The 12,680-nt window shown below is 42.5% G+C and overlaps 1 protein-coding gene across 1 annotated transcript in view; it reads right to left on the bottom strand.

The window, feature by feature from the left end:
• The window catches only part of syne2b (spectrin repeat containing, nuclear envelope 2b), a 137,055-nt gene that overhangs the window by 113,103 nt on the left and 11,272 nt on the right, over positions 1–12,680 (bottom strand). Inside the window, exons 3-12 of the mRNA XM_061251223.1 lie at positions 6,104–6,165; positions 4,930–5,025; positions 4,760–4,837; positions 4,480–4,572; positions 3,649–3,857; positions 2,356–2,555; positions 1,886–1,986; positions 1,688–1,771; positions 849–926; positions 47–160 (exon numbers count right to left, since the gene is read on the bottom strand). Of these exons, the coding sequence (XP_061107207.1) occupies positions 47–160; positions 849–926; positions 1,688–1,771; positions 1,886–1,986; positions 2,356–2,555; positions 3,649–3,857; positions 4,480–4,572; positions 4,760–4,837; positions 4,930–5,025; positions 6,104–6,165 (1,115 nt within the window). The remainder of the gene's footprint in view (positions 1–46; positions 161–848; positions 927–1,687; positions 1,772–1,885; positions 1,987–2,355; positions 2,556–3,648; positions 3,858–4,479; positions 4,573–4,759; positions 4,838–4,929; positions 5,026–6,103; positions 6,166–12,680) is intronic.

Raw genomic sequence — 12,680 nt, 5'->3', positions numbered from 1 at the left:
AACATGTGCGTGTGCTATAAGCAGAACAGTGGAGAGAGGTTCTTACATGGTATCGCTCTGCATAGCTTTCGCCTTCTGTGGAGTCCCACCCCTCAATCAGCTCCTGATAGGCCTGTGCCAGCCAGCAGGTCACTTCTCGGGCCTTCTGATTGGCAGAGGTCTGGGGTCATGGCAAAGAGAGGTTAATGTTGGGAACGCCGGAAACCGCAATATAGCGCAACATGAGCCGGTGGGAGATTCATCAGTCCAAAATAAACTTCATGACAGTCAAAAGGACCAAAATAATTTTTCACATAATCTTTTATGTTTGTTTGAATTTGTTTGCCCAGTCATTTGAGGATTACACTATTTTAGCCTTAGCAGAAAAGGCAGGTAACCCATGTAACCTATTAGCATTGTTAGCAGTCGTACTGCCACCCGTTATGATGATAAATCCAACCTCGAAACAGCTCCAGTAAAGTTCCACTATAATTGTTATAGCATTTTATGCTGATTAACATGCCACAAGAAACATTGAAAAAAAAACAAAGTAGTTATTTCAAGTTAATTTCAGTCTGTAGGCCAACATTCTCACAAGGCTCCCCTCTCTTTCATGAGAAGCAGCCATATTTGATATCTCAGCTAATAGAGCTCATAAAGATAATATAACTCAACTAACACAAAACATAATGACCAAAAGTTTCACAAACGAGCAGATGAACACAATGTTAGAATGTCTGTGAGTAAAATGACTAAATAATTGACGTTGTGATGTCAAAACGAGAGTTATAAAGACCACCAAAAAATGACGACAGCAAGCAGTGATTTTGGGAGACAGACACAAAACTGGGCATAAGAACAGTGTTTACCCCTGAAGGAGAAGATCTGGAGGACTCAGGTTTTTGGTAAGGTGCTGCTCTGATAGGAGTGGGATGGAGCAGGTGAGCCTGGTCAGAGAACAGACAGTCAGGCTGGATTTGCTATAAGAGTCAGGCCGGAAGAGAAAATGGAAACCTGCGCATACAGGACTACCAACACAGGGCTGCTCAGGAAACTCACTGAGAGCAACAACACAGGTGATACTTTTCCTGTGTATCTCTTTTGGCAGAACTCCAAAAGTTTTTGAAAGCACTGAAAGTCCCCCAGGGGACATGGTAACAGGAGCTGAGGAGAAGGTGAAGGGCAGAGCAGGCTGCTTTATCCAAAAGATATGATTGTTCAGCAATGCATTCTGGGGGCCCTACAACCAGTACAAAATTCTCTTAATATATTGCACCTGCTCTAAGCACCAGTCCTATTTTCAAAGGGGAGAAAATGCTCAGGCTGTAGCTTGAGGGAAATAACAGACAAGCACTTAAAGCAGATGATCCCAGGCGCCACTTAATTACTTTGACATTAAAAGATAATCTTTTCTTGGAGCAATTGCATGCTACGGTAAATGAAAATTTCTTCACTATGATCCTCCGGGACTTTTTTTTCCCAGAAAAAATCATATAGGATAGTGTTTAACAGAGAATTTTGCAAGGCTTTGGAATTTCAACAAGGATCGGAAATCAGATAAAGACAAATGAGAAATGTCACAGGCACGCTGATAGTATGCCTCATTCAGCAGTAGGAAGGGTAGTAGGGTAAGAGTTTATAAAACATGTCAGTCTGTCTCCAGGTGAAAGCTGGAGTGAATTCAGGTGCCCCGCAGAGAGAGGTATACCTGGCGCAGAGGTGAAGTAGAGATGGCAGGAGTGTAGTGGGTAGGCAGGTTGACAGGGGAGAGAGGTGGAGTCAGATATTGCACCTTCACCACAAAGAGGAGAAAAGACCGTGTTAGGATTACTGCATCGCCGCAGAACTGAAATAGGTGGAGCAGACCACAGGGGCAAAGAGCGCAGCACTGCTGGAGAAGACTCACCTGCATGTCCTCCTCAGAGGCAGGTATCTCTTGGGAGTACTGCAGGAACTGGGCCACGTAGGTCATAATGGACTTCTCATCCGGGTCTCTAACATCAACATCTGAGGTAGGAAAGAGAAACAAAATCAGTGTATAAGTTGGAGGCTCATATAATGTGCTTAAGAGATTTGAGCATGAAGTGGCATGCGTGAAGCCTCCTTGAACATGTAGCCAGTGTCCCGTCTAAACTGCATGCATTAAATTACATTTTATTTAGCGGACTCTTTTATCCAAAGCGACGTACAAAGAAGTGCCTATCAAGGTCATTAGAACATACAGAACAGGTTGGATAAGCAATTCACAAATAAACCATTGTACAGCCATGAACATCATTACCAGTACAAATGGCAAATAGGCCAAGTACAATAAGGACTAAGTACTACTCTGCAGCCTACAAAGAACCCTGCTCCAATCTTGGCTACGGGCCTCACCCTCTGGCTCCAGCAGTCTGGGGATTCGAAGCTCCTGCTCGGCGATCCGGAAGGCCTCCTCCAGGTTCTGCTTGTTTGATCGGTTTTCGGCCTTGGACAGGTCCACCAGGTCAGGGCGAAGACCACAGAGGACGGCCAGGAACACCACCCCACTGCGCCAGCTGGTCTTGAAGTCCTTAACACTGAGGGTGCAGCCAGCCCTATACTCACACATGTCAGAGAGGGAGAAAGCAGGTGAGCCACACGGAGATATACACTCACTGAGCACTTTATTAGGACACCTACTTATTCATGCAATTATCTAATCCGATTATCTAATTATGTGGCAGCAGTGCAATGCATAAAATCATTCAGATAAAGGTCAGGAGCTTCAATTAATGTTGACATCAACAATCAGAATGGGGAAAAAATGTGATCTCAGTGATTTCGAGTGTGGCATGATTGTCGGTGCCAGATGGGCTGGTTTGAGTATTTCTGTAACTGCTGATCTCCTGGGAGTTTCACGCACAACAGTCTCTAGAGTTTACTCAGAATGGTGCGATGAAAACACCTGTAGATGAAAATGTCTTGTTAATGAGAGAGGTCACTGGAGGAGGGCTAGACTGGTCAAAACTGACAAGAAGCTGACAGTAACACAAATTACCACACATTACAACGGTGGTGTGCAGAAGAGCATCGCTGAACACCCGACGCGTCAAACCTCTAAGTGGATAGGCTACAGCAGCAGAAGACTAAATAAGTCTAAAACACAAGTCTAATACATACCTAATAAAAGTGCTCACATACCTAATAAAAGTGTAAGCTCAGTAAATTTTGCTCTGAAGTCTTCAGAAGACATTTTAAGACCAAGCATAATTATTTGTTAACTGCACTTCAAACATGAAAATACATGCCTACATAAAGAAGCAGTACAAATACAGCATCAGCAAGAGGCGTGGTGCAGCCTGTAGGGCAACAGCCTCTCAGGCATAGGTGGGAGCTAAACTGTGAACCCTTCTCTGTTACCCTCCCTGAATAAAGCAAAATACATGAAAGGAGCGGAGACTGTCCACTCTGCTTTAGAATATACATAAATAAATAAACTATATAGACAATACAGGGAAAGAGGTGGGGGGATGTTTCTTGAGGTTATAACAGTGCTCTGCTAGGGACAGAGATGGAGAGAACATTAAATTACATTACATTTAGCAGAAGCTTTGGCGCACAAAACAGTGCACATCAAGGTGATTGAACGAACAACGGAGCAGGTCAGATAAAGCATAAACAAACGCCGGGGTACAAACGAACGCTCACTTGTGCAGCTGCTCCCTGACCCACAGCATGAGGGCTTTCTTGGCGGAGACGCGGAAGCGCTGGTGCAGGGGGGAGCCTCTCCGGGGCATGGGGCTGCTCCTGGCGCTGCCGCTGCGGCTGCTGCTGGTGGAGCAGGTGTCCAGGCTGGCCAGGGACTCCATGGAGGACTGGCGGGAGCTGAAGGACAGCCCAGAGGCCAGCTCCTCGATCTGAAGGAGCGACGCGGACACGGTCACTCACAGCGGCGGGGGTACACATGCACTCAGAAATAAAGGTTAAGTGCCTAAAACGGTACACATGCTTGTCGCTGGGGTGGTACCCTATAGGTACTAAAATTGTACCCCTAGCCAGCAAAGAGAGCTGTACTGTACTTTCCGGGTACATTTGCGAAATGTGATCCTTGAAGAGCAAAATTGTTCCTCCACTGTCACTTTTTTTCTGAGAGTGGGGTAAAAGGTGGAGAGAAACTACATTTTGGATTTTGGAATGTGTCTGAATGAAACACTTTTGTATTCTGCGAACAAACAAAATTCCGCCTCTTATAAAATCCACCTAATCACAATCATTACAGATTGCTGAAACCGTTCCAAAAAGTTAAGTACTGTAAACAGGATGTGCCACCTGTTTTTCTAATAAATTATTTGGAGATTGCAGGTGATATGATGACAGATTGATGCTCTACTCCAGACATCATGCAAGATATTTTAGGTTCAGACATGTTTTCAGCAGTTCTGTCTCCCCGTAAACAAGTTAACAAAGCAATTAAAATGACTAGTTTCCATGAACAAAGACAAGTGGCAGGCCCCATCTTGACATGAAGGAGACACTCACGTGGAAGTGTAGAATGATTGTCCATATCAGACCCAGGATGATGGAAGGCTTGCCATCGATGATGTCCGGAATGTTGATGTTGACCAGCTTGATCTGCGTAAACACAAGTCAGCAAGATGGACAGCTCAATGGAAAAACTCATCTTCCTGACATATGAGCTGAGCATCATTATTGTGCTACTGTATAGATACACAAACTATCAAACGTGCACAGTATGAGCAATGATCTTGAGCCCCACTCTCTCAGTTTCTGGGACCCGGGCCCTGGCTGAAACTCTCACCGATTTCTTCCGCAAGAAGGACAGGGCAGACTCGATGTTACTCCGGTGCTGAAACACGCCTCGGCCTCTTTCCCGACTCTGTGGGAAGGATGGTAAAGGTCACGTGGCAACAAGGAGAAGAGGAAAGAAAGTGATGGGGCATTGTGGGTGTGAGGGAAGGCAGCACTCACCATGCGCTGACCACTCATCACCTCCAGCAGGTCCAGGAGCAGTGACCCATCCCGGCAGTCACGGAACAGGTCACGCACCACACAGGGGGGCTTCCTCTGAGAAGGAGAAGAGACCGCAGCCATTTGCAATAGCCTTGCCACCAGGGCAAGCAACAAACACCAACATCACCAGATGACCATCACCAGGGCATGCTAACCTATACTGAAGATGGACACTTTTCACTCATTACCCTTTATATTTCACCAGTTAAGATAGTGACTGAAGGAATAATCGCTTAGAGACAAATGGGACTCCCTCAACACCTGGAATTTGAGTCACTCCTAGTTTTGTATGACAGTAATATGTCAAACGTACTTTGCATGGGCCAGAACACTTTGGAGGCTATTTCCTTGTAGGTGATACACCACAAAGTGGTTTCAGCTGTGCTGTAATGGGAGTATTATTCTCACGCACGCTTGTCCATCTGAAGCTATCCGCACTGAAAGGGTTACAGTGGAGCAGGGTCATGTTATAAGCAGTGTCCTTGCTCTTTGCCAACTTGGGGGAGGGGGGAGGCTCAGAGGGAGATTCCTGTTGCTGTCTGTCTGCACCTCCTGCTACCAGAGCTCTATTTTTACTACAGGCCCCCATCACGCGCTCAGAGAGCCACAGCACCAGTGGGACAGGAACAGTTTGGTTCATGTGCATTTGCCAGGAGTGCAGAAGAAGACCAGGGTAACCTCTGTTTGTCCTGGCCCAGCTGGAAGTGTCTGTGGGCTGGGCTCTGTGTTCAAGGGAATGGCCTGACTTGCATATTTTCCACTGTTTATCTTCTTTTTACTCAGTACAAAGTGGTACAGAACTGTTACCAGAGCTTTTTGTTGTCTCATATATTATCATACTAATTTAGTGTCTATGCATAAGTTCATTAGCATTGTTTTTGTTTTATTTATTAAAACTAGGTCCAGACATAAAAAGCTAATTTCTGATTTTTTGTAAAAGTTAAAGCAGCTGCATTATACTCCTGCTGAGAAATAGCAAAAGAAAACAACAATGTAAATGGTGTACTGCTGACAATAGGGCCATTCAGCCTGGCTCATTGTTTTTCCTGTATCTGAATTAATAACATTACAGAAAAGGAATGCATAAATGGTTATTTCTAACAGTTATGTTTGGTTTATGCGTTGGACTCACCTTTGCAAGCTGAGCATTGATCCAGTTGGTGAAAGTTCTCTTCTGAATTTGCTCCTGCTCCACTATGGAAGACAGACATTGAATGAACCTCTAGAATCAAATACTCCAAACAAGACAAGTAGGTGTATACAATACCGAAGACACAACACGTACACTGAAAGATCTATAAATGTGTTTAATAGAAATAAGTATGCTTTGCTTTGGTTTGCTCATAATTGTGTTGCCCAGGGTACGGGGAGAGTTTAGATTTTTAGATCCATGTTTTATCGCTCTCTAGTGATCCCTGCTGATCAGGCATGGACTGCATGGTGCATTATGAGAAGTCTTCCTCTGATGCAAATCTATGCAGGTTAAGCTGTGCAGTGTGAAAGGAAGCAGGCTGGTGGCACTACGAGGAGGAGGAGGGGCACTTATGTCATCACCCTCCAGAAGTGACTGAGAACGCAGCTACAAATAGGAATTAGATATTTCAAATTAGGATGTTAACGGGATATAATCAGCCCAACATTGGACGGAAAATGTATAAAATATATATTTATATATTTTAAATGAATATACAAATAGGTTTTTTCCAACACAGTATTTGAAAATGTATAAATAAAGATGCTTCCATCCAAATTCCAGTTTCTGAAAAACAGTCATCATTAAAAGTGGCACGCTCATACTCTTGTAAATTATGTTTACAGCCAGCATACAAAAGGCTTTCATACAGAGAACATAAGCCGGGAAAGTCCACTTACCACTGTCCAAATGACAGTCAGTAACGGTACAAAGAATGCCGGACCATGGGTGTTCCTCCCTGTTCATTTTCCTCAGATTCTTCCTGAACCCTCACCTAAAAGCAATCTTTAAACCCTCAGCTATCTGCTCCAAATACAGGCCTATTCCCAGCGCACTTTCAGCACGGATCCCAGAGCTCCAAGGTGATCAATGGACAGGCTCATTGCCACCTCAGGGATTTTCGCCGATCATCCAGAAGGCTTCTCCTTCTGCACACAGGCTGGAGACTGGACTCTGGGCAGGGGCTAATGTTAAACACCAGGAAGTGCTCCAAGTGTGACTCAAACACGGTCAGGGCCAAGAGGGCCAGGGTGTTCTAGGAGGTACCACAGAAACAGCAATAGCACCCCCTCGAAATACACATCCACTCAATTTCACAGAACCACGTTCATTGCTTCATATGAAATGAGAATTAATCTATTTTTCCAACCCGGGTTAGTTCCATCTTACACATAAAGCACACAAGAAAGTGTTTTGACCTTTAAATGACTTACACAGATAACTCAATTTGGAACCTTGATGTAAGGCCCTGATGACTCAGACTTTAGAAGAATAGCAGGCCGGCATCTGATTGTATGACACGTTCACGGTTTGCAAGAACACAAATGAGCAGAAAAACAAGATATGCTATGTGCACGCTGCTTTCGGCAAACCATATCTAGACAGTTTCACTGCTTTTATTTCATCCAAACACAGTGCTAAATCAAATTTGTTTCTTGAAACTATATTCTATATTGTAGATTCTATTTGTATTCTATCCCTATTTCTTCACTTTTCTTAATGCGTTTGAGGTTTAGTCACATTTAGAATGACAGATGCTGGCTGATAATACTTGGCATGATTTTCCTGATGCAATGAACAAAGAAATGTACAAAATCACATAGTAAGCTACTGTACCCTAAAGCTTTGTTCTCAAAATCAACAACACACATGCACAAGCAAACATAGAGATACAGACATGTGCATGCTCACACACAGACACACATACTTTACACATAGATAATATACCAAAATAATCAATCATAAAACAAAGTTAGATAACAATGTGCCCTATGCAACTGTGTAAATCACAAATTACACTGTCACAGAACCAAAATAATCATCTGTAATATCATTGGCTTTGAGTGTTTCTATACAACCAAACTACAGTTTTTGCAGTTTATCCTGATGTTTCTTGATGCTGCACACATACTGTAGCTATAGTCAAGCAGACAAAATATTGCAGTTTGCACTACTCACCCATGACAAGAATATAAATCAGCCCAGTGTGATCACTCGACCGGTTGCCTTCCTTTGTTTAAGCCGAAATCGTAGAATGGTGGTGCATGTTGAGCACAAACCGCTCATAAACACAGTGCTTAAAAACAGTCTTCTGCCATGTATGACAGTAAATCGATTTGACCTGTTATGCTTGCGCGAATTATTAGAACTACAGTACAAGCTGAAAAACAAAAGAAGAAGAAAAGTGCAAAGTGATTCACGCTGCCCCGTTTTGATGAATAAGGAGTGAAAGCAGAGTTTCCAATACACCACCTGTCCCACAGGTTCTGGAAGCAGGAGAGTAAGGTTGCCCCGCCCACACAGGCCTTGCAGGCCCAGACAAGAGAGGCTATGACCCAGTTAGTGTGTGATTCTGTGATTCCGCCTCCCACACATCAAGCGCATCAAGCAACCGTCATCACAGCGGCCACGGGAAGGCTTTCTTGGGACATAAAGTGTTGGGTCAGCTTTCTTCGCACTGAGTAAAAACTATACAGGCCATATTCGCACATCGGCCTGGGAAGGGATGTGACAGAAGTAGTTTGTAGTAGTGTGTCTACACACCGCTTTGATGTAAACAAGCCTGAATCCCGCCCAATAAACACAGCACAGATTGTGCGTCACAGAGCTCTAGCTCCCTCTACACCATTAAGTGTGAAATTGCAATCTGCATTGCACGCTGAGGTAATGTGGCCATGTCATGAGCCAAGTGATTCTCTGCTCTATTTTCAGACAGTTCTTCCATGAAATGCAAAACCAACAGATCAAATAGCCCCATCAAAACTAAGACCCAAGTCTCAGTGGAGATAAAAAGCTTTCTGGGTATAGGAAGCTCTATCATCATGAAAACCTGCATGTTAATGGCCACCATTCTGATCAGGGCGAGCATAAAGTGTATATGTTATTCCTTATCTCTCCAGCACAGCCAATGAGTGGTGAGTGTTCTGCCATGGATTACGCAGGTTGGTGGGAGAGAATGTAGGGGAGAGCGGGATAAGTTGTCACATTGTTAATTTCTCCAAAACAAGAGGCACAACCTCAAAAATGTAATCGCAATTTTTTGTGACCTCACATTCTGAGGTAAACTTCCTATTTACATGTGGTAAAAATCACATCAATCTGAGGTGAGGATAGGTTTCTTGTTCACCTTCGAAAGTAAACAAATGGCACTTCACATTTTAAGTAATAAGATGTTTTTAGGTACAAATGTTCAAAATTATATTTTTGTACCGCGTAAAGGAGAGAATAAAGTGTACTTTCGCAATCCCCCTAACCAGTCATGGGGATTGTTGACGGTCGCAGAGGTTTGCCACTGATAATTGCAGTTGGCGGACAAAGCACCTCCCAGATCTGGCCCCACCTTTAATGAAGTCATATTTGGTTTTGAATAAAAAAATTAAATAAATAAAAATATTCAGAATTACTTGGTTGTGTTCTTATTTGTTGAAAAATCCAATGTGCCAAATTGCCCCATCAATGACAAGAGCACACCCTGTACTTAACTGTCTATAACTCTATGGAACTAAGATATGAAGATGTAAATGGTAAATGGCAGGCATTTATATAGCGCCTTTATCCAAAGCGCTGTATAATTGATGCTTCTCCATTCACCCATTTATACACACACTCACACACCGACGGCGATTGGCTGCCATGCAAGGCCCTGACCAGCTCGTCAGGAGCATTAGGGGGTTAGGTGTCTTGCTCAGGGACACTTCAACACAGCCCGGGCGGGGGATCGAACTGGCAACCCACCGAATGCCAGACGACTGCTCTTACTGCCTGAGCCACGTCGCCCCCCTTGTATGTGTGTACTGCTGTGTGTGACAATATGACAATGCAGTTAAAGCCTCAAAAGTATTTACATCACTCAGCCCATTCACTGTGCCAATTACCAACAGCAATATAAAATGCCATAAAACTCAATTAGTCTAAATCTGCCAAGAATCTAAACAACACAATTCCCTGTATCACAGAGTTTGACTTCATCTTCACAATTAATGATTAATTGAGGCTTGTCATTTCAAGCACAACAGAAGGTGTACCATGAATATGGTCTTTAGTTACCCCAGAAATCTCAATGCACACATCTTTACACATTTTGCACAGTTACAGTACCCTTATGTCATAAAACTGACTAGCATATAGAGATGAATATATTCCAAGCAGTGAGCAGACATTTTTATCCAGAGTAAATGAGAAAGATGACATGATTTTATCTACAATAATATCATACACAATGTTTACTGGGTTTTTACTGAAGCAATTCAAGTTAAGCACCTTCCTTGAGGGTACATTATGATATACTGCCAACCAGGCAAAATAGCATCAATAGTGTCTATTATAGCAAACATTTCAGATAAAAAAAACATTTCAGCCAATACAACTGCTCTGGGCATCCACTCAAAGATGGAAACTGTTTATTGCTGTGCATAGTGCCATTATGAGCCTCCAACCTTGACCCATATCCCACATAGACTCTCTCACGACAGGGCTCCACTTCAATTCTCTTAAAAAAAGAGGTATGAGAATGAATTAATAATTGTAGAGGATAAAACACACTATGCAAAATACAAGCTCATTAAATATCATAAAGATTTAATGGTTTCAATAAATCATTTATTTAGTACCACTTGATTTGATGAGCACAACCTGGTTATCACTCAGCAGCTAAATTAGCACTGCGTTCTTGCAGAGATTTCCCATGCTATCACCTCAGCCCTCCCCCTCCCCCCATGAAACCAAGACTTTCCAGTCTAAGGTGTCACAAACTCCTGCTTACATCACTCTACTGCCTCCTTCCAAGGCCACTCTGCATGCACATACTTCTTACATTTGTTCCTCTAATGGAAAAGCATGTTTGATCTGTTTCTGCCACTCCTCAGAACCCTTGACTACTCTCTGTATTTCAGATATTACTGTTAATTTGGAAATTCACGAACCGATAATAAGATTGTATCACAATCACTTTCTGTGAATCTGCACTTCTACAAAATGAAAACAGATTTCAGAGATATGAAGCCTTGGGATTAGCCTTAGTATAAGTATGAGCGGATGGCTTTTTGGGTTATTATTTAAATAGGTGGCAAACAATGACTTTTAAATGAAAAGGGAAGGAAAATATAACTTTTCAGATCTTGGATTTTATTATACATCAGATAATCAGAACTCTGAAATGCCAAGTTTAATCCTCAATTATCCTTTGTCTTTGATTTTTTTTATCTGCAGTGGCTGCACAAGGTGAATGTGAATATGTGTTCAAGTATGAGCGTTTTGGGGTTATATGTAATATTTTGCTCAAATGACTATTATTTGACTATTATTTATTAAAGTATGTGTACAAATTCATATACTGTATGCATACAGGAATATGTCCATATCCTAATATGGCCCAATGCTCTGAGGAACTGCATAATGCCAAGACAGTAGACGGCATTCAAGAATGAGGTTTTGGTGATTAAAATGTAACACTCAAAGGGGTAATTTACCATCATCTAACCAGAAATTCCCCATCTACGTCTCTACAGTCACTTGATATCTGAACCTTTTTTTCGTTACACTATTTCATCTTCATGGTTTTAATGAATTCATACATGAAACACTATCACAGGCAGAAGGTTGCTATTACTGTTACAATCAGAAGAAGGAAAAAAAGGATGAGGGGGGAAAAGGGAGTATGTGATACTCTATGCAGATGAATAGTTGCAAACATCAACTGTATTATGGTACATTATGTTGTGGTTCATGGAGTATTTACCCTTGCAGACTTGTTGCCTTTGAGTATCATAGCGTGATATTTCCCCAGGGGGCCTGCTCCAGTTACACCCTCACTCTGTACTGCAGACAGTGTGGGGCAGTTAGAACACTATGGGCAGGGTTCACAGACACAGATTAAGTTTAGTCCTGGACTAAACCAACTAATCAACATTCAAAACTGAATTTAGTCCAGGACTAGGTTTAATCTGCGTCGGCAAAACTGGCCCGAAATGCAGGCCTTGAATAGGGTTTTTCTTGTGTAGAGAAATTTTGGTGGGCACCGAAGCAAAACTCACAAAATAATTAATCAAAGCAAAACTTAAAAAACATTTCCAAAGCAGAAAAAAGGAGAGAGACACAGTTTAATGCGACCAATGTGGGAGGACCCAATATCCGTCTCCCCAATGATGGGGAGCACCAAAGACCCGTTTCATGTCAGGAAAAGGCCTGGTTACATCTCTGCTGGGTCAACATTAACCCCTTAAGTATCGCCTCTTTTCTTGATACAAGCCTATAAATGCCATACCCAAAGAAAATGGTTACTATTCTTGAACCCTTTTGACTACAGGCATAATCCAGGTCTCTTATAAAAGTAACTCTTGGCGGTTTGTTGTCCAAGAGGCAGAATTACTCCAAATATTGCTCAAACAAAATTAGATAAGCTCAAACACAGTGAAAGAAGATGGCTATTGTAGGTTTGACTGGTACGCTGAGAAACACAATGTGGGAGAAATGTAATGTCATTAGCAGTAATGCTTTTTAGTCATCACTTCAATAACAT

Source organism: Conger conger, chromosome 1, assembly GCF_963514075.1.
Source record: "Conger conger chromosome 1, fConCon1.1, whole genome shotgun sequence".
NCBI lineage: Eukaryota > Metazoa > Chordata > Actinopteri > Anguilliformes > Congridae > Conger > Conger conger.
The sequence above is the reverse complement of the archived record's forward strand: the minus strand, read 5'-3'. Positions and strand labels throughout refer to the sequence as shown.